Genomic DNA, 27,093 nt, shown 5'->3' with positions numbered 1-27,093 from the left:
TTTTTTAAACAGTTTGATACATCTGTTCCTTTCTCCTTAATCTGCTCATTCTGCTGTTACATCACAGGATTCCTTTCATCCTGTCTGATTCTACGTTTCTCCTTTTCCCCTCATTGTTTCTCTCCATTGTTGAATTCATTCTCAAATCTTTCTTGATTCGCCAAAAAATGTTGTCAATAATTAGCGACCATTGGAGAACTAGATCAACCACAGAACCTAATGAAGACAATCTGCAACATAAACAAATGTCACATGTCAATAGCTTTATGAAAGGAGCTTCTTACCCCCTGGTAGTACTAGGGGTAAAATGTCTGTGGATGATGTCTCCGGCTCATGACTTGAGCTGTAACTATCAGTGTCCCAGACTACTCTATACTTCTGTACGCAGTGCATATCATCATCATCATCATCATCATCAACATTTATTTATATAGCGCCAGCAAATTCCATAACTCTTTACAATTGGGAACAAACCTTAATAAAACAATACTGGGTAATACATACAGACAGAGAGGTTAGATAACCCTGCTCGCAAGCTTACAATCTATAGGACAATGGAAGTTTGAAACTCAAGGGCATGTGCTATATCATAGTGCACATTGTTCCAGCTAGAATGCAAAGGTAAAAGTACTGAATGGGCTGTGTGTGTACCAATGTTGGTCAGAGGGTTGTTGTCTTGTGTTAGCTGTGTAGAGGGTGGTAATAGGGTAACCTACCGAGATTAAGATGTTGGTTGAGGAATATTATAAGGTTGTCTGAAGAGGTGGGTTTTCAGAGAACGCTTGAAGGTTTGAAGACTAGAGAAAAGTCTTACTGTGCAAGGGAGAGAATTACACAAAGTGGGTGCAGCCCGGAAAAAGTGCTGTAACCGAGAATGGGAGGATGTGATGAGAGTGGATGAGAGACGTAGATCTTGTGCAGAACGGAGGTGTCAAGTTGGGAGATATTTTGAGACAAGTGAGGAGATGTATGTCGGTGCAGTTTTGTTGACGGCCTTGTATGTTAGTAGAATAATTTTATATTGGATCCGTTGAAATACAGGCAACCAATGTAGAGACTGACAGAGTTGCTCAGCAGAGAAAGAACGATTTGCAAGGAAAATCAATCTAGCCGCTGAGTGCTAAATAGATTGTAGGGGTTCAAGTCTGATTTTGGGAAGACCAGTAAGGAGGGAATTGCAATAGTCAATGCGGGAGATGATGAGTGCATGAATTAAGGTTTTTGCGGTGTCTTGCGTGAGATATGTGCGTATTCTGGAAATGTTCTTTAGATGTATGTAACATGATTTAGATATAGAGTCGATGTTGGGAATAAATGATAGTTGTGAGTCAAGGATTACACCTAGGCAGCGAGCTTGCGGGGTGGGATTTATGGTCATGTTAACAACAGAAATAGAAATGTCAGGCAGGAAGCTTCTGTTTTTGAATGGGAATATTATTAATTCAGTTTTTGAAAGATTGAGTTTGAGTTGGCAAGAAGACATCCAAGATGAAATGGCAGAAAGACAGTCGGTAACGCGAGACAACACAGATGGTGAAAGATCAGGAGAGGATAGATAAATTTGTGTATCATTCGCATAGAGATGATACTGAAATCCAAAGGAGCTTATTAGTTTTCCAAGAGAAGTGGTGTAGATAGAGAATAGCAGAGGACCTAGGACTGAACCTTGTGGTCTCCAACTGATAAAGGAAGCAGAGCAGAGGTGGATCCGGAGAAATTAACAATGAAAGAGCGATTAGATAGGTAGGATGAGAACCAGGATAGGACAGTGCCTTCAAGACCTAGGGATTGTAGTGTTTGTATGAGGAGAGAGTGGTCAACAGTGTCAAATGCAGCAGAGAGATCAGGAGAATTAGAAAAGAGTAGTGTTTTTTATTGTTAGCACACAGCAATGCCACAATAATTAAGAATATGAAGCCTCAACACAGCAGCGATTATTGTAGACCTGTTCATTCTTGTTGTATCTTCACACACAGCGGAACATTTAAACATAAAAAAGTTTTGTTTGCTTTTACATTTTGTTTTTAGCAATAAAATATATTTATTAGCGTGTTATTTGTTTGCCGCCAGCCCAGGCTTCTCACCTTCTGGATAAAGTGTGGATGAGCAGCACCAGACCAATAAGGAGCCAAAAAAAATCACAGGTATAGTTTGCAGCCTCCTTCTAGAAAATGTTGTTCAAATATCCAAAGAGGATCCCTTGTTGCAGAATGGGTTACAAATAAAGGGAAAGCAAAATAGTGTATGAAGTGTAATACATGTGCTGCTCATCTAATAAAGTAAAAATGGATACATGTAGAAAGTGTCATTCGTCTTTATATTATCTGGGTGATTTCATGTTGTTTATCCTGTGAAAGAAAAAATAATATACTGGGATATTTGTGATTATCGTGATGACATTTGATGTAAAATAACTTCTAAATAAATTAAATTAGCTTATGTAATACTGATTAATGGGATATTTCTGACGACAATTATAGGATAGAGAGAAAAGATAAGAAAAGATTATATGTAGACAAAAGCAAAATCACTGATGTATATGCTGTGTGACTACACTACGCAAGGTGACAGTGTGACATTGTAATGACACAAACAGTTAATCACTTAAATAACAGAAAGTTGTGTATAAATAGATTATAAAGTGGTGTAATGTATATACATGATATATAAACTAAGGCAGGAGCAAAGACACCTTAAAATTATATGATTTCTCCCTAGATTTTTTTTTTTTTTTTTTTGGGGGGGGGGAGTACGAAACCAAGGACAAAATCAACCTGAAAACATGCGGGTGGTATTAGGAGGTTGCTCACTCTTCTCTAATAGCGATATTATAATGGTAATTCTCCCATTACTTCTGCAGCTGTAAGTTGACTGGTTGTATTGATTTGTGGATACATTAGTAAGGTTGCAGAATGTATCATATCTGCTCAGAGCCAGATTTAGACCTCATGGGGCCCTAGGCAAGATACTGGTTTGGGGCCCCCTCCCTATTAAAATCCATAGCACTATATTTTTTAGCATAACATATACCCCTATTCAGGGGCTGGCTGGCAGACTTTAGCCCAGGGGGGCAAGCACATAGCACTAGCCCATAAGTAGCGGCCCATTTTTAAAGGTTGGTCTCACCGCCAGCCCTGGGAGGGCCCTCTGGAAACCGCTGGGTTGCCTAGTGGTAAATTTGGCCCTGTATCTGCCACACTTGTATATCTATATATACAATATCTGCACCATGTTGTTTCATCAGCAAAATTGTACAAAAATGATAACTAGAATCTGATTAGTTTTTCAAACCCGCCGGAAAACTCTCAGCTTGATACATTTACCCCTAAGAGTGATGTATGGTCCTTTTGAAGGTTAAACGGCCAAAGTTTATTAGGTTGCCTATAACTGCTCTAGATTCAGTCGTTACCATTTAAACTCTTGGTTGTCTGGACATTAGCATTTTGGACCAAACTATTCCAGAATAAGCAAAGTGATTGAGCAGGTCTGCACAGATATTTACCTGCTGCTAATTACATATGTCTGCGCCTATTGTAGGTCTTAAGCATCTATAGATTGAAACTGTCATTTTATCTTCTGTAACGATGGTGTAAACTCAGTGCCAGCCAGTGGTCTTCATTTCTGAAGCGTAAAACAGCCAATGCGCTGCACAATATCCTCTTCGGTGGCTCCGGGATCCTCAATTTGCACAAATGCCCCGAGATTAGCGCCAGAGTACAAAGGTGGACGGAGAAGATTGAGACATTTACAGAGGGGCACACAGTGGCGGAGCAGCCGTGGGTGTGTCCGGTAGCCTAAGTAACAAGAATCAAGGGCGTAAAAATACCACCGAAATCCATTCTTCCAGTTTTAGTATATTGTATTTATTTATTTTTACATATTTTTATCATTTTTTTTTCTACTATTTAATTTTTTATTATTTTTCATTTTTTAATTAGTGGAACTGAAAGTCCAAGGGATATAGTTACGCGTGGTAATACTTACCTGGATCGGTGCGTTTGGAAGTGTCACGATGTCCTGTCATCGGATTTCCTTTGTGTCTTTTTACTGGTAAGTAGTTATTTTTTCTATGTCACTCTGTTCATTATCGGAATAATTATGTAGGAGTAAACAGTGTCGGTGTTTACAGCACCGATAACTCGTGCTTCACCCGTCTTTACTAAATGGTGGGTTTCAAAAGTGGAGATGTTGCCTATAGCAACCATTCAGATTCTAGTTATCATTTATTTAGTACATTCTACAAAATGACAGCTAGAATCTGATTGGTTGCTATAGGCAACATCTCCACTTTTTCAAACCCGCAGTTTAGTAAATCTGCCCCTGGGTCTGGCCTACAGCTCCAGTGCTCACCAGCAGCAAGCAGGGATATTAAACCATCATCTTGACATTAACCTAAGGCTAAAATAGGCAAACAAAGCAGAAAGACAATCTTGTAAGTGAGCAGAAGATATGACAATGGGGAAAAGAACTTTAATCAGCAGAATATTTCATTAAAATCACATGTGAATTATTTCATTTTTAATACTACTGTTGCATTACTCTTTAGATGTCTGTGAATAATTTAAATTTTCAGTGGCTCATTTTTAAGATTACAGACGGTTAAAGGAATGATGGGAAGACTCAGACATTTCTCTGGATATTTTAAAAGTGACTTAGCATCCGTGGTTTACATAAATTACCCTCAGCTTAGGAGCACAGGCTGTTGTCATTATTTTCCACTTCTGCTAGACTGATTTATTGTGTGATTTAAATGTTTCAGAAGCAACTGGTTTCACCATAGCGATGTTTGTTCCACTGTATTCAGGTGCAAAATTAATGTTTTAATAAAGATCTGAGAACAATCTGTATTTTGAATTTATCCTTTTAGGATGCCTGTATACATTACGCAAACTGATGTAGGAATATATTGGTGCAAATTAATCTGAATATTTCTTCCAACATTAAAGCAAAATCCTTCTCATGGGTCTCCAAAGGGCATTTTTTGAAATTTGGTGCAAATCTAACTGCAATCCATGTGCTGTATCCCATAACAACTAGTTTATCAGCTTCTAGTACAGTTTTAAAAGGAAGCAAACATTTGATTGGTAGCTATGGGTTACAACGTCATTTACTGGGTTTTATTAATGTCTCCCTTTGTTTTGCAGAAATTAAAGTTAACAGAACTTTTGCAATGCAGTTTCATGGAAAAAAAAGTGCATAGTTATGCTTATATTTATTACTTTCTTATAATGCATTTCTATTTTACTTTGCAGTATAGCAATGGTTTAATGTTTATTTTAATACATATAGGGGGGAATTCAATTGGCCGCGTTACTTGAAAAAGTAACGTGGCCTGCGCACTATTACCGTTATTACAGTAGTTTCAACGCCAGCTTGTTGCTCACAGCCTCCTGAGCTGTGAGCAGAAAGCCGGGTTAATATTACCGTAATATTGGTAATACGTTTAATGCGGCGGTACTTTGGGGGGAATTGAATTCCTCCCTTTAACTTTATTAATCTATTATTGTGGCATGCTCCTTAATAGAACCATTTTTTTTCTAACCTATCATCAGATTCAGAACGCTGCGCATGTTCATCCTGGGCCGCGGCTCAGCTCTCAGACGAAGAGAGCAGGGTGGGGGGACGGGGACTGTTTTTGCGCATGCTACTTAACTTTCTGTCTACTGGTATTCCCAAGTGCGGCTCCATTGCAGTTTTCCCCAATTGTGTTCTCTTTACTTTAAGTAGTATCATTGTTAACACGTTCTAGGTGTATAACCATATTATTCTACATACATGAATCTTCACCTGCCAATGCCCTGTGCTGTCTGCCATTATGTCTAGTCTGTAGCAAGTTACTCTCTTCCTATTTTTAATATTATTATTATCTTTTATTGACAAGGGGGCACAAATGGTCCCCATCGCCGTACTTAGGGAGTGAACAGAGAATACATTTAACAGTATTATATGATTCACATACAGATATGAATAATACATATTAATTCCACAATATAAAATGATACAATGACCAGTCAACAATTAATTAACAGAGTATAAACAGAGAACATTGAATTGTAGATCCAGCTATAGACAAGACAGTAAGCATAAGTGATAAGTAGTACCCGCGTGAAGAAGGTCTGTTCCCAGGAGCAGGGGCCCGAGAGATAGGGCTGGGGAGACAGGCCTAGAGGTGTTATGGTAGGAAAACATAAAGAAAGATCCTTGTGGGGCCCCGCTGATAGCTTTAGCTTAGTTACCCCTGGATGCTGCAAGTGTTGTTTTCAACCACAAGAAACCACAAGAAACCATATAAATTAATAACGGTGCCTGGTCAATCATCAAATTATCACTGTTTTTGTTTAGTAAGGTATCAATTAAAATAATGGCTTAACATTTCCATTAGGAGGTAAATTATGGGCATAGTCTAAAACAAATGAGGCATCATACAATCCCTTTTCCTCATTAAGAGAGGTAGATTTATCAAACCTTCCAAAATAGGAAACGTGGATGTGTTGCCCATAGCAACCAATCAGATTCTAGCTATCATTTATCCAGTACATTCTAGAAAATGATAGCTAGAATCTGATTGGTTGCTAAGGGCAACATCTCCATGTTTCCTATTTTGGAAGGTTTGATAAATCTACGTCCGACTCTACATTACAGATACAATAATAAAATCACGCCAATAGCATGGAACAAGGCAGCAAAGTGGCTTAGTGGTTAGCACTTCTGCCTCACAGCACTGGGGTCATGAGTTCAATTCCCGACCATGGCCTTATCTGTGTGGAGTTTGTATGTTCTCCCTGTGTTTGCGTGGGTTTCCTCCGGGTGCTCTGGTTTCCTCCCACACTCCAAAAACATACTGGTAGGTTAATTGGCTGCAATACAAAAAAAAAAAAAAAAAAAAAAAAAATTGACCCTAGTCTCTCTCTGTCTGTCTGTCTGTCTGTCTGTCTGTGTGTGTAAGTGTGTGTCTATAGTAGGGAATTTAGACTGTAAGCGCCAATGGAGCAGGGACTGATGTGAGTGCGTTCTCTGTATAGCGCTGCTGAATTAGTGGCGCTATATAAATAAATGATGATGATGATGATGGAACACACATTTACATTAGTGATTGAACACCGTTAATTCAGTGACAAGAGCCTGTCAATCATCACTGCTTAACATACAATTGTAATCTTTCGTTATTTATGAGTTAGCAAAACAAGCGATAATGCAAATATATCCTTTTTACTAAATATATTCTGCTACTCGCTGTTCCCTATCGATTTCAAATATAAATTCCACTGACATTAATGTGGGGCTGTTTAATGTCAGCTTACTCTGGCTGACATCTTAATGACAGGTTATTGTTTTTCAGATAACTTAAAAGAATGTAATTAAAAAACTGATCCTCTGTGCATGTATTTCTTTACCACAATCAGCGCTCACATCAAGGCTTCGGGGGCAGAGTTAATTTATGTCCTTAGTAAAAGTTATACAATCCACATGGTGGCTCAATTACAGAATTAAAACAGGTTTAAAATCAGGAGATCTGGTTCACAATTATTACCAGACAACGTACAGACCTTTGAGGAGTAATGAGCTATTAAGGGGAGAAGCATTCTTGTTGTGTGCTTTGGACAGCTACAAAAGTGACAATAGATACGAGAATATTTACTTTAAATTATTCTTGTAGAAAAGTAAATATTTGTATTGTGCATTTGCATACCCCTCATTTTAGAGGGACATTCCGATTCGCAAAAGGAATGGGTCTTTGGAAAATGGGGGGAGTTTTGCCTAAATTTGTCCATTTGTGAACAGAACGGGCTAGGGGGTAAATGTATCAAGCTGAGAGTTTTCCAGTGGGTTTGAAAAGTGGAGATGTTGCCTTTAGCAACCAATCAGAATCTAGCTGTCCTTTTGTAGAATGTACTAAATACATGATAGCTAGAATCTGATTGTTTTTTCAAACCTGCCGAAAAACTCTCAGCTGGATATATTTACCCCTAGGTCTTGTTGTCCTGCTTTCAGGATTTTAAATGTTGAGAGGAATGCATTGATTATTATCTACTATTCATAGTGATGATAGTCTGGTAAAGGGGTTATCTGCTTAAATGTTTAATTTTCCCAATCCTTCCTTCCAATCAGCTTATTTTAGCAGAAGACAATACCCATATTTACATCTTCACTGCTCCAAACCCTAACTGCAATTGGGTTAACTTAAGTTACTTTGCATTGAGACTGGGAGTCAGAGGCAAACGCAGGATTTGTAGAGGGGGGGTTTCCACACCATGCCAAAAGTGGGCGTGGCCAGCATGCATGGGGGCGTGGCTATAATTTTAGACAGTGCTTGGCTGCTCTCCAACTCTTCCTATTCCTATAATATATATGGCAATGCTGCGTGCACTACTGTTAGGTGCACGCAGCTCTCCCTTTTCAAGCAGAGCTGTGTGAAGTGGGAGCAGGATCCAGCCACCTCAATTATACAGTGCCCCAGGCTTTGAGGGGGTTTCCAGGCACTAAGAACCCCCCCCCCCCTTCCTCGGTTTGCCTATGGGAGGCTTCAGAGTTTTGTATCTGATGACAGTGTCTGATAGTGAGCACTTAGCACCCCACTCACTAATGGAAGGATCTGCCCACGTTTGTTGAGAACTAAATGCGAGCGAGGTACACGTGTGAGCCTGATTAAAGCCCCATGTGCAAAAACAAGATCATGGATTATCTGGAAGATGATCTGACACTGGTGCTATAAACATGCACTTTAATCATTAGTGACTATTCATATTACAGTCTTCTCCTTCACAAGAAACTCTAATAGCTGGTGACCTACACTGACTATGGGAGATCACTTTGGAAAGAAGGAAAGATAAAGTAGTGTAGTGTGAATTGTAACCAACGACTTGCAGAACATTGAAGTCCTGTCCTTCAGGCCAGTTTATTAGATGGTTAATGTTCACAGTGGTTTTGATAGAGGGGAAGTCTATGTGCCCAACTTGTTAAGTACAAAGCTAAGTAGGATTCTATATGCATATAATATAACGTTCTGTCCATGAGTAATATAAATATGTGTGTCTGGGGACGATTCGTTTGTGGACCATATTTATATGAAATATATAATGATTTGTGGGCAGCAAGGTGGCTCAGTGGTTAGCACTTCTGCCTCACAGCATTGGGGTCATGAGTTTGATTCCCAACCATGGCCTTATCTGTGGGGAGTTTGTATGTTCTAACCGTGTTTGCGTGGGTTTCCTCCGGGTGCTCCGGTTACCTCCCACACTCCAAAAAAACATACTGGTAGGTTAATTAGCTGCTATTAAATTGCCCTTAGTCTCTCTCGGTCTGTGTCTGTGTGTGTGTGTATGTTAGGGAATTTAGATTGTAAGCTCCAATGTGGCAGGGACTGATGTGAATGAATTCTCTGTACAGCGCTGCGGAATTAGTGGTGCTATGTAAATAAATAAATAGATGATGATTTATGGCTGATTTATGGATGATAATTTATGTTTTAGTATAAGAGAGGGAGACTAGATATGATTGTACAATCAAGCAAGTGATCTCACAGTGTCTCTTGTGTATAAGGCTGGGCACACACTGCAGAAAATAATGTTTTTAACGGCTGAAAGTCCCGATCAGCAGCCGATCCATGTGTGCACGCTACACGCGTTTTACACGATTTACCTTCAGATCTGTGCTCTTCATCTGTCATAACCATCAGCTGAATAGATTGTGACTCTGTAAGCTCTGTGGAGATCTGCCTATACTGCTGGGCGTGAGTGTATTCACACAGGAAGTTCCACAGCATCGTTTCATGTTTATAGAGACTTTTAGTCCATTTATAAAATCAAACAATCTGATGTGCTTTGGAATGATAAAACATCACCGCTCCGTACACACTAATGCGCTATTGGATCTAACACATTTTTGCCAACTCCTGGAAACAAGTTTCCGGGAGAGGGGGCGTGACTGGAGGGCTGGAGGGGCGGGGCCAAAATGACGCAATTGGCCTCGCTCTGCCCCCTACTGTCCTCCAAAATGGCGTGAATCACCGAGAATCGTGTCATTTGACGCGATTCTCGGTGAAACCTGGGATGCGGGAGAAATGCCAGCTGACCCGAATTTCGGGAGTCTCCCGGACTTTCCGGGAGAGTTGGCAAGTATGATCTAACAGTCACTTATCATGTGATTGGCACGATGCTCAGGTAATAAACCTGTCGTGTGTACCCAGCCTAAGCCGTGATACAGTAAGTACAATCCGGCCACTGCACACAGATTTCAGCCAGTGATGTCCTGTCCTTCTGCTTGGGAGAGAGACAGGCAGAGTTTAGTCAGAGAGGGTGACTCACGCTACCTCTGGCATCGTATGATTTACAATACATTACCACATCTCGGTCGCCAACCTCCAGGTGTCCAACTTAACACTTAACCCAAAACTGTAGTGTGGGGACCCACAGTCATATATTAACCTCTTCGAGGCTAAGGCATTGTTCACCCCTGTGCTCCGACTATTTAGGTACTTTTGGGTTCATCACATTCTGACTTCAATATCAGGAATGTTTCAGAGCAACAGCCCCACAAATCATAGCTTGTTGTTTTCAGAATGTGCTGTCGTTTCTGTAGTTCATGTACGGGGACTTCAGTGCTTCTGGCTTATCCCAGGCTATTAGCGCTTTTTGTGTGATTTGTTTATTTTTATTTTTTTAAAGTCTGAGGTGAGTATATGGCAAACATGGCAGAGACACAAAAAAAGAAAATGATACCACCTAGGACATCAAGGGCTTCATTTAGAGTCAGATGTAAGTTCATTTGTGTCCTGTAAAAGGCAACTTATGTAAATCTTTCCGCACTGTGCGTACGCACAACTTGTGGTCGTATTTAGAGTTGAGCGTGTCTTAGACTTGCGGCCCCTGTGCCTCGAGAGGCGAGTTAGAGGCGCGCACCGTAAATTCAGTACAGTGAGGCTGGGTACACACTACTGTGTTTTAGCCAATTATTGGTCCAATCAGACGTTAGACGACTGATTGGCCCAAAGTCACAGTAGTGTGTACCCTGGAACGATGAACGATTATCGTTCCAAAGCACATGAAACCGTTGATTGAGATATTTAAACTGAACTAAAATTCTCGTTCGACGATGGAAAAATGTTGTTCCAATTCTGCAGTGTGTATGCACTCTGCTGAATTGGAATGAAAATGTAGAGGGTGTCTTGGGGTCCAGTGGACTTACCAGTGGAGTCCAGGGGTCCAGTGCACTTATCATCGTTTGCAGAACGAAGGTGACCCAGGGACTCTTTCCTGGCAACACTGATAACATGAGAAGAGATGTAGCCCCCTCTCTCTGCAAGCCTCTACAAGGCTAAAAAAAAGTTTACTAATGAAGACTGCCTAACTGAGCTGTGGACAGAGTTATATAATCTGTATATTGAGTGCCCCCCTCCTGCAGGACCATCCGCCTTCTGTCCTGGGTGATTTATGTCAATCCATGACAGCTGTCACATTGTCACCGATGGTTATGACAGATTATAGATCTGAAGGTATTTGTGTACAGTGTGTACACATGAATCGGCATACTGATCGGGACTTTTATTTTTTTGCCTGGTCATTTCTAGTCGTTAGAATTTTCCTGTAGTGTGTACCTGGCTTAAGTGCTTAGTCTGTCTATAGTCAACCAAGCCCCTTAGAAATGCTTATCTTTTTTAATATACATATGTTAAAATACGTGCAAGTCAAAAGCTGCATGTCAGCCACAATGTTTCGCCCGTCTTTTTATGTGTAGATTCGGGCACCAAAAAATTAATTCAACTTTAAATTGGGATCCAAATGAGGAGTCAACTATCTTTCTATCCCAAGCCTGGAATGCACAATAGTTTACAGAAGGAAGTGCATTCGAATGGGAACATTTTTCCTATTTTTTATTTATTTACTAAATTCATTACTAAATGAAAGTAGAGCAAAGAGTTGAACGAGAGGGTTTGTCTGACCTTTCTGAATAATTGCTGATCTCCTGACAAGACTGGTACCCTAGTTCTATCAGAGGACACAGTGTAAAGGGCCACTAGGAGTGGAGTACAGATATGCAGCTACTAGTCTTGTTGACATAAATGTGTTCCTCTGTTTGGTGATCCTGAGCGATTAGCAGACAATGAAAAGGGGGCGTCCTTGCTTGAAAGATTGCTCTTTCCAATAAAGGTGCTTCTTCCTTAAAGCAATGTGGAGGGGCAGTATCATAGCTCTTAAATCCTCCCCCCCCCCCTTCTCTGGTTAAAAAAATGTTTCTATTGATCTAAAAAGGAAACATTTATAAAACACAAAAGATAGGGGACCTTTTTAAACTAGTGATAAGGCACAAAGTCTCACAAAATCTTCTGAAGTGAATATGAAATATTTATTGCATTCACATCAAGGGGTAAATGTATCAAGCTGAGAGTTTTCCAGCGGGTTTGAAACAGTGGAGATGTTGCCTATAGCAACCAATCAGATTCTAGATGTAATTTTGTAGAATGTACTAAATAAATGACAGCTGAATCTGATTGGTTGCTATAGGCAACATCTCCACTTTTCAAACCCGCCAGAAATCTCTCAGCTTGATACATTTACCCCCAGATATGGACACTCTTCAAGCAGAGATAAGTGTTTCTTTGCACAGACAAGTACAAGCTTTTATACCTTTTAACAACATATTATACACAGTGTAATGACCTTTACTCTTATTTACAGTTTCCTAATATGGTAAAGAAGTTTCTAATTGACATTGGCTACTTTGAGATATACAACATATATCAGCATTGTTTAAAGCATAGATGGGGACATCGTAAATCTTACTTCACCTTATTTTGGTTGACCTTTGACCTTTCTTAAGCCTAAAGGTAAATATGTTTGTCCAGTTTTCAGTAAGAACATCTGCTCAGACAATGTCAACTTTTGACCCCTTTCAGCTGAATTCTGAGAACTGAATTGGACCCACTTATTTACCTTACTAAAAATATAAGTATATTGTGTTGCTTAATTGATACAATATTAACAACAAAAGTCAATATTGTGTCAATCAGGTTAACTTCCACATCACTAGGATATTCCTATTTATTTCAGAGCCATGGGGACAGATCATCGCTCCCCTCTCCTACTAATTTTTAGGGGCAGAGGGGGCTGAGTTTGGTGCTCTAGTTAAGTCCCCTCTGCTATTTACTTTAATGCTAATTATTGCCCGTGATCAAAAACCGTCAGTAGACAATGATTAAATAGAGACGCACTCGTTTGAAAGAGGGAACTTTCCAAAAAAAAAGCCTACACCTACCCCTGGCATTTTCAGTGCTTACGACTTGGGGTGACGAGTACGTTGTGATGTCATAACGTACGTCCATGACCTTGTGACACTGTCATATGAACCCCACTGCAGTATTACAAGCAAAAACACCAATGACTTTGGGCGGTGATTGGTGCGTTTAATTGTAACCTAGTAAAGGCAGAGCAAGTGGGACTCGCCATTCGTAACTTTGGCATGTAAGCAGAGAGCCTGTCACACTAGCCGTTAGCCAAGGAGTTAAAAAGGGGCATTTGCCATGGACCCAACAGTTTAGAGAACCCACCATCGATTTCCCAGTGTTGGAGCTTGTATACTAGAATCTGAGCTTTGATCTCAGATGTTAGTTGTGCTCGGAATATCAGACCCTACTTTCAAACAGTGGTATCTCTTTTCATGTCTCTTTAAATGACCAAGTTAATCCTAACAAGTCCTTGGTCAAACAAAGAAAATGACGTAATGTAGTGTAATGCTAGACCTAAATAAAGTTCTAACCTAGGTCAAGCTATAAAACTAACAGACTTCAATGTCGTTTTCCAATTCCAAAAAATGTAGGAAGCTGTCACATAACTTAACTCATTACTGGAAACATAAAGAAAGAAAATATATGGTTTGTTTGTCACTTACTCTTAAGATCCCAATTGTGTTTTTCAATGTGGTCCAGGGGCGGATGGGGTGAACTAGTGTGATCGTTGCCCTGGATACACTGAATACTTAATGAGGGGCCAATGTGACCTTGATAAAGGACCGCAACACCATGAATAGCTGTTTGCAACAGACAACAAGAGATTAAATAGAAATGTAATGTAACAGGTATTTTACTGCTCATTAATATGTAAAACCGAAGGACCTGCAATAATTGCCAATCCGTATAGCATGTAAGGCGAAAAAAATGCAGCTGAACAAGTACTTCTTATTAGAATTAATAGTGCACTTACTTTAAATGATTGTAGGTTTCATTGTTGATCAGTCCAACACCTAGGGGGTATATTTACTAAACTGTGTGTTTGAACAAGTGGAGATGTTGCCTATAGCAACCAATCAGATTCTAGTTATCATTTATTTAGTACATTCTACAAAGTGACAGATGGAATCTGATTGGTTGCTATAGGCAACATCTCCACTTTTTCAAACCTGCAGTTTAGTAAATATACCCCCTAGAGCTTCTACATCTGCCCCTAGTGGTGGAAATATGTACATTCATCATTGCAGATTTAATAAATTTATATATGAAGTATTTATTGCAATTACATCAGATGTGGACACTTCTCAAGCTTAGAGAAGAGTATCCTTGTGCAGACAAGTGCAAGTTTTTTATATCTTTTAACAACATATGCTGCACAGTTTAATGATCTTTTATTTACAGTTTCCTAATATGGTAAAGAAGTTTCTGATTTGCAGTGATGTGAATTTTGCCTAAACAACGCGATTCACCACAAATTGCGTCATGGAGGCTCCCATCCTACTGAATTCACTAGGAAGTGGGCAGAATGGGGGGAGAATAGACTGCTCTCCCGGGAGTCCAGGAGATCTACTCAGAATTCAGGAGTCTCTCGAGCATTCCAGTAGAGTGGGCAAGTGTTCTTCTTCTACTCTGTAACAACTAACTCGGCTAATAAAATACATAAAGTGAACCAAGCACTGTCTAAAATTCTTAGTGCCCAAAGTTCAAAAGCAAGATTTAAAATACTTAATTTTATATGTGATGAACAAATCTCTGTCTTCTTATTTTCCATATGTTCAATCCAACTCAATAAACAAGTAATACACAAAAATAAATAAAACAACAATAGTGTAAGTCTGTAACACAGATTTGTGATTAATGGAAATATTAAGTAAACATCTAAGACTTTGGGTCTGAGTCATTAAGGAGAGCAAAGCATAAAATAAATGAGTAACTTTGCACCTGGGCAAAACCACGTTGTATTGGAGGGGGAGCTAAATTTAAAATGTGGGGACAGATTTATACTTGGGGATAGGGCATGTCCTAGATCAACTTTAAATTTCAGTGTAAAAATAAAGCTGTCAAGTATTTGTGTACTAGATAAAAAAAAACAGCCAGTATTTATCTTATGTGCAAAATAATAAACTAATTTGCACCCCTTGCATTGTAACATGGTTTGTCTCAAAGAATATTTACTTAAGTATCCTTAATGTGATGAATCTTTATAGTGGTGCCCCCCCCCCCACTCTGAGGTGGTGTCCCCCTCTCTTAGGAGGCACCCTCACCCCCTCTGCTTCTTACCTCAGCCAACAGGACTGAATGGGGGCGACATCTCCTGGGGAGAAGGGGGGGGTGGGGGGGGGGAGAGGGTGGTACTGTGGCCTCCGAGATCAGTGATTGGCCACAGGACACCCTCTGGGCCTTCACCAGTGGCTCTCAGCTCTTCCCTGTTTTATTATCAGATACATTATAACACTTGTTTATCATTAAGATGCCTGCTGATATGTTATTAAAGATTAATGAATCTTTCTTTGATTAAATGTATTGTTTTAAGTTATTACTGAGATTTGAAGGTTAGAGGACCGACCACGCGGGCCCTGATGTGTATCAGCTTTTTATCATCTGACTTGCTTAATAATTATATACCATAATACAATTACTGTTCTACGGTCCTTATTTTTGTTTTCTTTAAACTGCAGTAGCTGCCTATACGTATGTCCCTGTGTATCACAATGTTTATGGATTAATCCCTTAGCCCTGTAAACTGTGTTGTTCTGAGTACAAATACAAGTCACTGTTTACAGTTTAAATAAATTAGCTTCTAGAATGTAAATATTATGTTACAGGATATTTTCTCTCCACGCTATAGTCTGAGAAAACATACTAACAAACGGGAACACATTTAGTTATACATTGGCTCATTAAGGGATACTATAAATGTAGTCAGCATTGTGGGTGCATCCAGAAGGAGCTTGTGCTAGTTGTCTGAACAGTCAGAGGGGTAGATTTACTAAAATTTGTGGTTGTTGGCGGTTTTAAATCGCTGCATATCGACGGCGGTTTAATGCTCCAAACCGCTGCATTTATTATTGGGCAGTTTGAGGCTGCGATGTAAAATACATGGCGATGTGTGGCGGAGTGAATACCCCGATATGAAAGACAGGATATTTATTCCTATTTCTGCTGTTTGAGCTATCGTGCCGTTCAGAACAGGAAGCATTATTAATATATATATATATATTATAGTGGCCATTCGTTATTTATTGATTAAGGCACTAATTTTTCATTATATTAAGTTACCATAGTTAAATATTCATATTTCTCCCATAATATAATACAATAATAGTGTCCCTTTAATATAAATAAAATTTCCCCCATAAGTTAATTAGAGATTAATTGTACCCCTTAATCAATAAATAATGATTGTCAGCATTATTTTCCTCTTATATTAGATTAAACAGCAGTATCAGCAAATGTCATCTCTCACAACCACCTCTTTTTTCTGGCTGTTTTCCTGGAGCTTAAATAAAAACAGCAGCTTAATCAATCTGTCTCTTTGTATTTTGAACATGTTAAAAATCGGTTGGGCGATTTGTAAAGTGGTGGTTTGTAAAGATCTGGGGCCTGATTCATTAATGATCTTAACTTAAGAAACTTCTTATTTCAGTCTCCTGGACAAAACCATGTTACAATGCAAGGGGTGCAAATTAGTTTTCTGTTTTGCACATAAGTTAAATACTGACTGTTTTTCCATGTAGAACACAAATATCAACTTTAAATGTCAGTGTACAAATAAGCTATCAAGTATTTGTGTGCTACATGGAAAAACAGTCAGTATTTAACTTATGTGCAAAACAGAAAACTAATTTGCACCCCTTGTATTGTAACATGGTTTTGTCCAGGACACTGAAATAAAAAGTTTCTTAAGTTAAGATCCTTAATGAATCAGGCCCCTGGTTTTCAGCCTCTTAATTGGCAGTTTGGACTTTAGTAAATCCATCGGTTTCATCACATAGCAATTTAGTAAACTCTAACCATAGACTTGTCTGGCTACCAAGTCATTGGTATTGATTCAAAAAGGTAGATTTATAACACCTTCGAAAAAGGATATGTAGAGGTGTTGCCCAAAGCAACCACTCAGATTCTAGCTATCATTTATCTAGTACCATCTGATTGGTTGCTATGGGCAACACCTCCACTTTCCCTTTGTAGAAGGTTTTGATAAATCTACCCCAAGGAGTATGTCCTGGCTTCTGATTGGTGACTTCTTAATGTGACAGGGTTATATTGGGTGGGGATAGAGCTGTGAGCTGCAATCTCAGGGCGTATGGGGGAGAAATGTAGAAATGCTTAGCAAGAGTTTTATCTCCAGGTTGTCTGAGGTTGTGCTTTTCATGTACAGGTTGTAGAACTTAGTTTCTTGCACCATAGCTACTATATACACACACAAACCTCCTACAACATGGGCCTGATCAATGAAGAAAGCACCTAGCAGTGTCTCAGCCGTAATCATAAGCAGCCAATCAGAAGCGGCTAGCTAGTGCTGGGCACCGTCATCATCATCAATGTGTATTTGGACCAGCACCTTAGCTGGTACAAATAATACGGCTATAAAAGGCCTATCCGCATCTGCGTTCAGGTCTGCAGCAGCTCGCAATGCCACGAACGTGCCCTTACTGTACTCGGCCCCATCATGCCTCTTCAGGAGCGAACCAGATGCAATGGATCCTACTCTGCTCAGGTGTAGGGACTGATGACTTGGCGACTGTTTGCATCGCCGTTCTGCTTCTGTTTGTGGAGTGTTGATCCTGTTGGTCTTCTGCTAATTGCACGGCCATCTTTACAGAGGGAGGGCATAAGTAAAATTTGTCAAAAAGTTTTTAAGCGTCACTGGGTAGATGCACCATAATTCTGTACATGTCACCTGACTTCTCTGCATGTTTGTAGGTGTGTATATAAAAATAAAATATCAAAAATCCTCCTAAAGATCTTTCATGCATGGATCTTTACCTGGCATATATTCCAATGAGGACATCTCAGTCTACGTGTTGTCCACGTTCCATCTTGTGTGTGTGTCCAGTGGAGGAAGCAGGGGTGTATACGGTGCCATACCTCCACTTCTACCGCCTTCATTGTATGCTCTGAATTCTGAAACACTAAACTTGCTCAGGGGGAACTGATAACAGATCAGTTGCTCTTTGTTCGAGCAGGTATATGACTGGGGTTAGGAGGTGGTGCGGAAGTTCTCAGAGGGGAGCTGAATTTTGGTGTCTTCCCATCTGAGTAAATGAAGAGGAGAAGAACGACGGCCTGGGCAGGAGAGGAACTATACTTTGGGCCTGATTCATAAAGAGAGCAAAGCAAAACAAAGGAGTAACTTTACACCTTGGCAAAACCATGTTGCATCAGAGGGGGAGGTAAATTTAAAATGTGGGGACAGATTTATAGTTGGGATAGGGCATGTCCTAGATCAACTTTACATTTCAGTGTAAACATAAAGCTATCAAGTATTTGTGTTCTACATGAATAAACAGCCAGTATTTTCCTTACATGCAAAATAATAAACTAATTTGCACCCCTTGCATTGTACCATGGTTTTTCCAGGAGGAAAGTTACTCCAATTTTTTGCTTTTTTTCTCATTAATAACTCAGGTCCTTTGTGTTTAGTGGGAGAGTTTTCCAATCCCGTCCCTCGCTGGGCAGTCGTGTGACCTGGTTCACCCTTTATACAAATGCAGGGGGTATATCCACTAAGGGCAATGCCATTACACCCCCCCCCCCCGCCCTCCGAAGCCCCCTCTCCCCACTGAGGCACAGAAAGAGGCCTCTCTCCCCATCTGTCCTGTAGTTAAAAGAACAGACAACCTAATATCCAGGTCTATAGCTCGGGACGCCTTTACTACCAGATTATGCTGAGGCTGTAGTACTGTTTTTCAGGCCTCTTTGATGTTGATGTTGTTATGATTGAGTATGTTATCCATTATAACCAGACATTTGTATCTCGCACTTTTCATGAAACTCTATAACTTGTTATTTTAATATATAGAAAACGCGTAATACATTAAATTATAGTAATTGAAGCACTGTCGGATCTAGCTCTGTGGAATAGTTTGGACAGAAGCCTAGAGCACCTTGCAAAGCCAGAATCCCTAACGCGTTTTGCCAGCTGCTTCCCAGATGTTTCCCATGTTCTAAAATACAGCTGCTGCCATGATAGCATCCAGACCCGCGAAATCACAGCTACAAAACAACGTGTTTCGTAACTGCCTCCGTGACCTGATCTGCCCCTGGCTGGTGCCCCTCCCACCCTGGACCCGACGGGTCACATGACCGGTCCCACCTAAGGTTCAATATTCCTTTCATTGCCAGGAACGTAGATTCTACTTTTTCAGCAGTAAAAGGGATTTCAGAGCAATAATATTATGATAATGAAGGGGTTAACTGAGAATGATGATGACGATGATGAAGATGAAAGGGCGTTAATGATGGACGATTAAGGGTTATTCAATGTTTAATGGACATAGAGACACCCCCATATGGTGGGCAAGGAGCAGTCACAATGGATATGACAGCAGCCCCCCATTTGCAGAGGCCGACCCTGCATTAAACTAAACTTTTCAGTTTCTTTAAAATTTTGCTCGGTATATTAACCTCAATTATATCTTAAATTAATCTTGAGAATAAAGGGACACTGAGAATGCCTTTATTACATGTGGCTTTATTGCTTTTTTCAGGCTAAGTCCATCTAGTAACGCTCCTCTTCCCTGAAGAAGGTGCAAAATTCATCCCATTAAAAGTATAGAGAGTGGTTGGCTATATTTACTAAACGTCTAGAAAGGAAAAGTGCAGGTGTTGCCAAAAGTAACCAATGATATTCTGGCTATCGTTGATCTAGTACATTGTAGAAAATGATAGCTAGAATCTGATTGGTTGTTAGGGGCAAAACCTCTACCTTTCCTTTTTTGAAGCTTAGCAAACTAACCAACCCCCCCCCCTCACCCAATATCTCATTTCAATCATTAAACCACTTTTTGCAACGGACAGCAAAACTAGACGCACCATCTCCATACTTGGTAAGGGAAGCTTTTCTCTCCCATTGACTGGTGCAAACTTTTGTTACTCATCAAACTTTCTTGTTTCTGACTTCATTTAGCAATATGCCCAATAATGAGCCAATAGATTTAGATTGTATTTATATTATCGTGATTGATTTCTATTGGATTATTAGTGACTTCAAAAGTTATATTTGGGCATTCTGTGATAGTGGGATAATTGCACTATGTGACACACACACTATTCTATACCATTCTATAGACAATCAGCTTTGTGATTCCAGCTGTATTGCTTAGTCATAATGTAAGTTTGCTGTTAGTGGTGGCCATCCTGTGGGCTGAAGAACGAATGACACTTTGGAAGTGTTATGTTCATATTGTCGCTACCAATAAATATTGTCCAATGCGATAAATGTGGCTCCAACGCACAAAGAGATTTAATAGCAAAATATAGCAGAATAACAGAAAACCATGATGGAGTACAAGAGGTATCACAAAATACAAGAAGGTGTAACTGAATACATTATGCGTGCGCCCCTGGATCCAGGTACAGCTTCAATTCTGCAGTCAAAGAGATTTAATATTGGTCACTAGAGCTTACAATATAAAGGGAAAGGGGCAGACAAATGATTGACACATGGGGTGAGCTAATGCATAGTGGCCTACTCTCCCAGAATGTCCGGGAGACTCCCGAATCCCGATTTCTGGAGCAGGCAAGTCTCCCACATCCTGTCCCCGATGGGTCTCTATGGTGTGATTCATGGCGATTGGCGTAATTTTGGCACCACCTTCACAATACATGCCCCTTTCCCCTTCACAATATATATCCCTCACCATCACAATACATGCCCCTCCCCCTTCACAATACATGCCCCTCCCCCTTCGCAATACATGCCCTCTTCACAATACATGCCCCTCCCCATTCACAATACATGCCCCTCCCCTTCACAATACATGCTCCTCCCCAATACATGCCCCTCCCCCTCCCCAATACATGCCTCTCCCCTTTACAATACATGCCCCTCCCCTTCACAATACATGCCTCTCCCCTTCACAATACATGCCCCTCCCCCTTCATAATACATGCCCCTCCCCCTTCACATTACATGCCCCCTCCCTCTTCTAAAGACATGACCCCTCTCTCTTTACAATACATGACCCCTTCCCCTTCACAATACATGACACTGATAGACTGAGAGCCCGCCACGTTGTCACCTCTCTGCGCTCTCCCAGCCTATCAGTGATTGAGAGCCGCCGCATTGCACAGGGACGCAGAGACACAACGGTCAGCCTAGGGGGCCTAAACAGACTAGGGGGCCCAAACAGACTAGGGGGCCCGGACAGACGGAGCACTAACCTCGGGACCTACAGGTTACAATTACCATAATCATCATGTGAATTAATAATATTTCGGTCTGGGAAGAGGGTTATGGTTCATAGTTCCTGTGCAGTTTGAACCTTTCCTCTCCTAGGACCATGCCTGCATTTATATTTTGTTGGACCTATGGCGCTTTCCGGTTCTACCCCTTATTTGCCATAGAGCTCAATCTTTCCAATCTCTATCATATTCCATGTACATCCCATGCTCATCTTCCACAACCTGCACGCAACTTGCGTTTAAAGAATGAGCACAAAATGTGAGCGCAGTTCCAACTGTATTCAAATACAAGCGGACATCAGGATACGTTACCGCTTTAATATGGTTATAAGTACACTCTGCCTACACATTACATGTCATACGTACAAAGACAGAACACAGCGCAGGATACACACATACATATGTGCAATATAAAGTCTTATCAGACAACATGCAAATAAAAATATTCTGTAAAATAAATTAACAGCTCATAATACTATAATCATTTAAAAAAATGTGTTTTTTAACAAAAAAAAATTACATTAAATACATAAATCAGGATGTTCTTAATATGTACTGTGCAAACACAATGCATTTTTATGGTCTATTTTACTTGTATGTACATGTTCTGTGCTATCCGGTGACAGCATACGTGTAGTTTCTAATACACAGATGATGCCGTGTCAGTCATCGCTATCAGTCAGTAGTTACACCTGCTCTGTAGCTGGTGCAAGTGATAGGTGTGAAACCAGGGTGTAAATGTATCAATGTTTTAAACCCGCCAGAAAACTCTCAGCTTGATACATTTACCCCCAAGTGTACATATGAGAATCCTAGAACTTGAATTTGCGTTGTCACGCCCCTAGATTCATCCGCCTGTTCCTCCCATAGGCAGTCATAAGTGTCACTTGTATCCAGACATAAATTGCCTCCATTGGGGTAATCTCCGTTCCTGAGCTTGCGCAGAGCTATTTAACGCAAGATGCGGCACGCAAACTGACTTATATCGAAGATGAATCAGACACAATGGGCCTGATTCATTAAGGAAACTAAGGCAAAAAAATGAGTAAGTTTCCTCCTGGACAAATCCATGTAACAATGCAAGGGGTGCATATTAGTTTATTATTTTACACATAAGATACATACTGTCTGTTTTTTCATGTAGCACACAAATATTTGATAGCTTTATTTGTTTATACTGTTTAAGTTGATCTAGGACATGCCCTACCCCAACTATAAATCTGTCCTCGCATTTTAAATTTACCCCCCCTGCCAATGCAACATGGGTTTGCTAAGGTGCAAAGTTACCCTCTTTTTTTTTTGCTTCACTTTCCTTAATGAATCAGCCCCAATATATATATATATATATATATATATATATATATATATATATATATATATAATAAATAAAGGTGTTATTCCAATCACTGAAGTGATCTTTGTTTTTTTCTTGGGTTACGTCAGAAAAACAATGTCATGGTTTGTTTTTGCTTTGCCCTGTTAGTGGGTGACCGCCAGTGGTAGCCCCACAGGATTTAAGTATCACCGATAAAGTTTCCCCGACAGTAGTGTTATAAGTCTGTTTGCTGAGGCTACCATGCAGGAGTGCTGCCATTGATTAACTTACCCATAATCCTCTCTTCTCTTCCCAGAGCTCACCTGTCAAAAGAGTGTTTATAGCTTTAGGTAATAATAGGGTAAATTCCCCTATGTACTATACCTGAAGCTAAGGACATGAAGCTAATTCCCCTCTTATAGTAGGTTTGTATAAGAGTTAAAACATGGGCAGGGTAAAGACACTTTATTAAATACAGGTCTCATCGTTAGCTCTGGTTTTTGCAGTTGGATGAAGTTACCAAATATGTTTTGCAGACTGTCAGCAAACGTGGTATTGTCTGCGCATTAATTACAAGCAGACTCAGGCTTGTGTTGCTGCGGAGCCCCTTCCACAGTCATTGTCAGATAATAAGCAGCGTTGTTCTTACTATTCCTTTAAGAGCACACAGTAGAGTGAATGCTGAAGGTGGGGGGAGAGAGTAGGAGGCAGGCGAACTGTCTCAAGAAGGGATATGCTGGGTTTGTCCTCTGTCCTGACGTCAGACCTGTCTATTAGAAAAGAGTCAGACAAAAGGACATCACTACATTGATGTCTGTATCACTTGGGACTGCTTGGTACTTTATCCCCCCCTACACCAGTGATTCCTCCTCAAAGAGAACTCAGTCTGACTTCAATCAATGTATTTAACACTGGTTCCTAGTGATGAGGTGGCTCTTACATTGGATTATAGCAGCAAGCAGCATTTGTCAGGTGAGTTGCAGCAATCAAAGTATTTGGCTTGGAAAGTGATCTCTGTCTGAGTTCTTTAAACAATGCTTTGGCTATGAAGGAGTTAAAGCCAACATCTCAATATCTACAGAACTCACAGTAACATTTAAGAGCTGATTCCGCTTAATGTCTTCTTTTTTTTTGTGTATATAAATTAGGTGAAAAAAGTGCTTTTATCTTGCAGCAAAATATAATTGTGTTCAAGTTATCTAAAGCACAGGCAGGTGACCTGAGGCTTTCCAGCTAGCTGTTGTGGAACTGCAAGTTCCAGCATGCCCTACCAGCTATGCTGGGACTTGCAGTCCCACAGCCATTGCTGAGCCTACTTCTGACCCAGATTTAAGGAGTAGCTGCTGTCATATGGATGTAAGGAATAATAAAGGAGCCTGTGGAATGTTTTATAACACCTCCGAGTGTGACTTCATCCCATGCAAAGTATCCGCACGTTGAGTCCCCTCTCTCAGTTTTAAGATTTTGAGTCAGTCTGAACACACGTGGCAGAGACTGCGGAGAGAGACAGAGAGAGAGGAGGACAAATAAGATTAGAAAACAAGTTATGTGTTTGCAAGAGGGAACTCACAATAAACAGAGCCAGTGTTCTCTGAGATTGTGTCTCTCTCTTAGCTGGATGAATTAATTCTTCACATTGCCCTGTGAATCTCTGGCTGTGCCTGTTTCTGGGGCAATATGTCCTTGGCTTAGTCTGTCCATTGTCCTTGTTTTCCTCTGGTACATATCCGGGACGCTGTGGCCAGGTAGATCCACTGGAAGTTATGAAAAGTCTGCTAGCGATTACCAAGTACATATTTTAATGACAGCTGTGATGACACCCCCTGAGGGATCAGTTGAGTAATGTATATATATGCTACCAGCGTAAAGTACACAGTGGTTCTGTGTCACTTCGCTGCTGTCAGGGCTTAATCCCACAGAGGGAGTGTTACATCAACATTCTTTATTTTCTTTGGAGCAAGTGTGATTCCTTTTAGCTTTTCTGCTTTTATTTAAAAGAACTTTATTTTGATCCTTTAAGCTTCACCTGATTCCAGATGTGGTCAGATTCTAGTAAGAAAGTGTTTTGGATATGTTGTATCATAGGACGCGGCTATTACAGGTGCTTCTTCATTTCCTGGCGGATTTAAGGAGTCATCTTGTGCCAGGTGGGCAGCGAGGTCCTTGTGTGTTTGTGAAAGATAGACCGGAGTGAAAGGCGAGCTGTGCCAGTCTGCCATCTGCCTGAATTAAAGCGGTAGTACGCGTCTAAGCTAGCGGTCACTGTCAGGTCAGAGATGTATGGATTGAGCACTTAGTGGGAAAGAAAACTAGATGTGACGCTCCAACAATCATGTCTTATCATTCCAAAGCTCATCGTATCGTTTGATTTTAAAAAACGGACTAAAAATCTCTATAAACGTTGGAACAATGTTGGGAAAATCCTGCACAGTGTATACACTCAGGACCAGCAGTGTCCATAGATCTCTATGCAGTGTGCAGAGTCACCATCTTTTCTGCCGATGGTTATAATAGATGAAGAGCACAGATCTGAAGGTAAATCCTGTAAAACTTGTATAATGCGTACACAGGAATCGGCTGCTGATCGGGACTTTCGGTCCTTGGTAAAATCGTTAACGATATCGCATCGGGAGAAATTTTCTGCAGAGTGCACCCAGCCTAACTCTAAACACAACTTGCAAATGTTCGTCATGGCGACAGGTTAATAAAACAATTGGACTCATCCATCCATTCACTTAAAGTGCGTCCATCACAAAGTGGAGACAGCTCTTTTGTGGTCTAACACAATATTCATAGAAATGCCGCCTATTAATTCACTAACACCTAGTAACATGACTGAGGTATGAAGCACTTTGTATCTCAGCGATGTCACGGTGCCTAGTGATTATATGGAGTGACTATTGGTTCAGCCAACAAAATAGCATCTTGTGGCTTTGTTTTATGTAGCATTAATAGGTCTGGTCCGGTATATAAGCCGGATTACTTAATTACCAACCAAAGGTGCTGCCGTTGTATTGGATCCGATGTAGGTCGTGTTTTTTTCAAATGAATTGAAGCGATTAAACAAGAAGTAATTAGTGACCGTGTTAACTCTTATGTGTAGGATAAGGTAACAGTTGAAGTATTTTCAAGTAATCCTCTTGAAATTGTGTATAAGGATACAAAACAGAGTATAAAATCTGTGGCTCATTCTCTGAAGGGACCAACCATGATGTAAGCTTTAGAACAATCACAGCTGTTACTGTCTAGTACTTTGTACCGCTGGATTCTGTCCTTAAGTATTCGCTATTGTTATATATAAGTGTATTAGAAGTAGAGATGGGCGGGTCCGGTTCTCCGAGAACCGAACCCACCCGAACTTTGGGTATCCGAGTACCGAGCTGAGCAGCTCGGTACTCTCCCGCCCATTCCGAATCCAAATCGAGGCCGAATGTCATTGTGACGTCGTCGGATCTCGGGGCTCGGTTCTCGCGATACTTCAACTTTATAAATACACGCCTCCACAGCAATCCATCGCCATTTGACAGAGGGAGAGAGCAGGGTGTAGTCATAGGCTAATTAGAGCAGGGACAGAGAATACAATATTGTTCTTGCAATTGCTCTAACCAAAATCGCTAGTGCAGAGAGGAGGATAGAGGTTTATTATTTTTTCTTCATATTTGGCACTCCCCAGCGCTTTTGGGGTGTCCCCCATAATTGTGCATAAATATTTCTGGCTGTCAAAAGTCATATCTGTCAGCAGTATCTACTAAATAATTTTTAGCACTCCTCAGTGCTTTTGGGGTGTCCTCCCTAATTGTGCATTAATATTTCTGGCTGTCAAAAGTCATATCTGTCAGCAGTATCTACTAAATAATTTTTAGCACTCCTCAGTGCTTTTGGGGTGTCCTCCCTAATTGTGCATTAATATTTCTGGCTGTCAAAAGTCATTTCTGTCAGCAGTATCTACTAAATAATTTTTAGCACACCTCAGTGCTTTTGGGGTGTCCTCCCTAATTGTGCATTAATATTTCTGGCTGTCAAAAGTCATATCTGTCAGCAGTATCTACTAAATAATTTTTAGCACTCCTCAGTGCTTTTGGGGTGTCCTCCCTAATTGTGCATTAATATTTCTGGCTGTCAAAAGTCATATCTGTCAGCAGTATCT

The 27,093-nt window shown here is 40.4% G+C and overlaps 1 protein-coding gene across 1 annotated transcript in view; it reads left to right on the top strand.

Moving 5' to 3' along the window:
* Positions 1 to 23,717: 23,717 nt before the first annotated feature.
* The window catches only part of CCN4 (cellular communication network factor 4), a 77,844-nt gene continuing 74,468 nt past the window's right edge, over positions 23,718 to 27,093 (top strand). The window contains exon 1 of the mRNA XM_075211692.1: positions 23,718 to 23,918. Coding sequence (XP_075067793.1) covers positions 23,871 to 23,918 — 48 coding nt within the window. The 5' untranslated portion in view covers positions 23,718 to 23,870. The remainder of the gene's footprint in view (positions 23,919 to 27,093) is intronic.

Source organism: Mixophyes fleayi, chromosome 5, assembly GCF_038048845.1.
Source record: "Mixophyes fleayi isolate aMixFle1 chromosome 5, aMixFle1.hap1, whole genome shotgun sequence".
Classification (NCBI taxonomy): domain Eukaryota; kingdom Metazoa; phylum Chordata; class Amphibia; order Anura; family Limnodynastidae; genus Mixophyes; species Mixophyes fleayi.
This window is presented reverse-complemented; position numbering and strand designations above follow the sequence as displayed.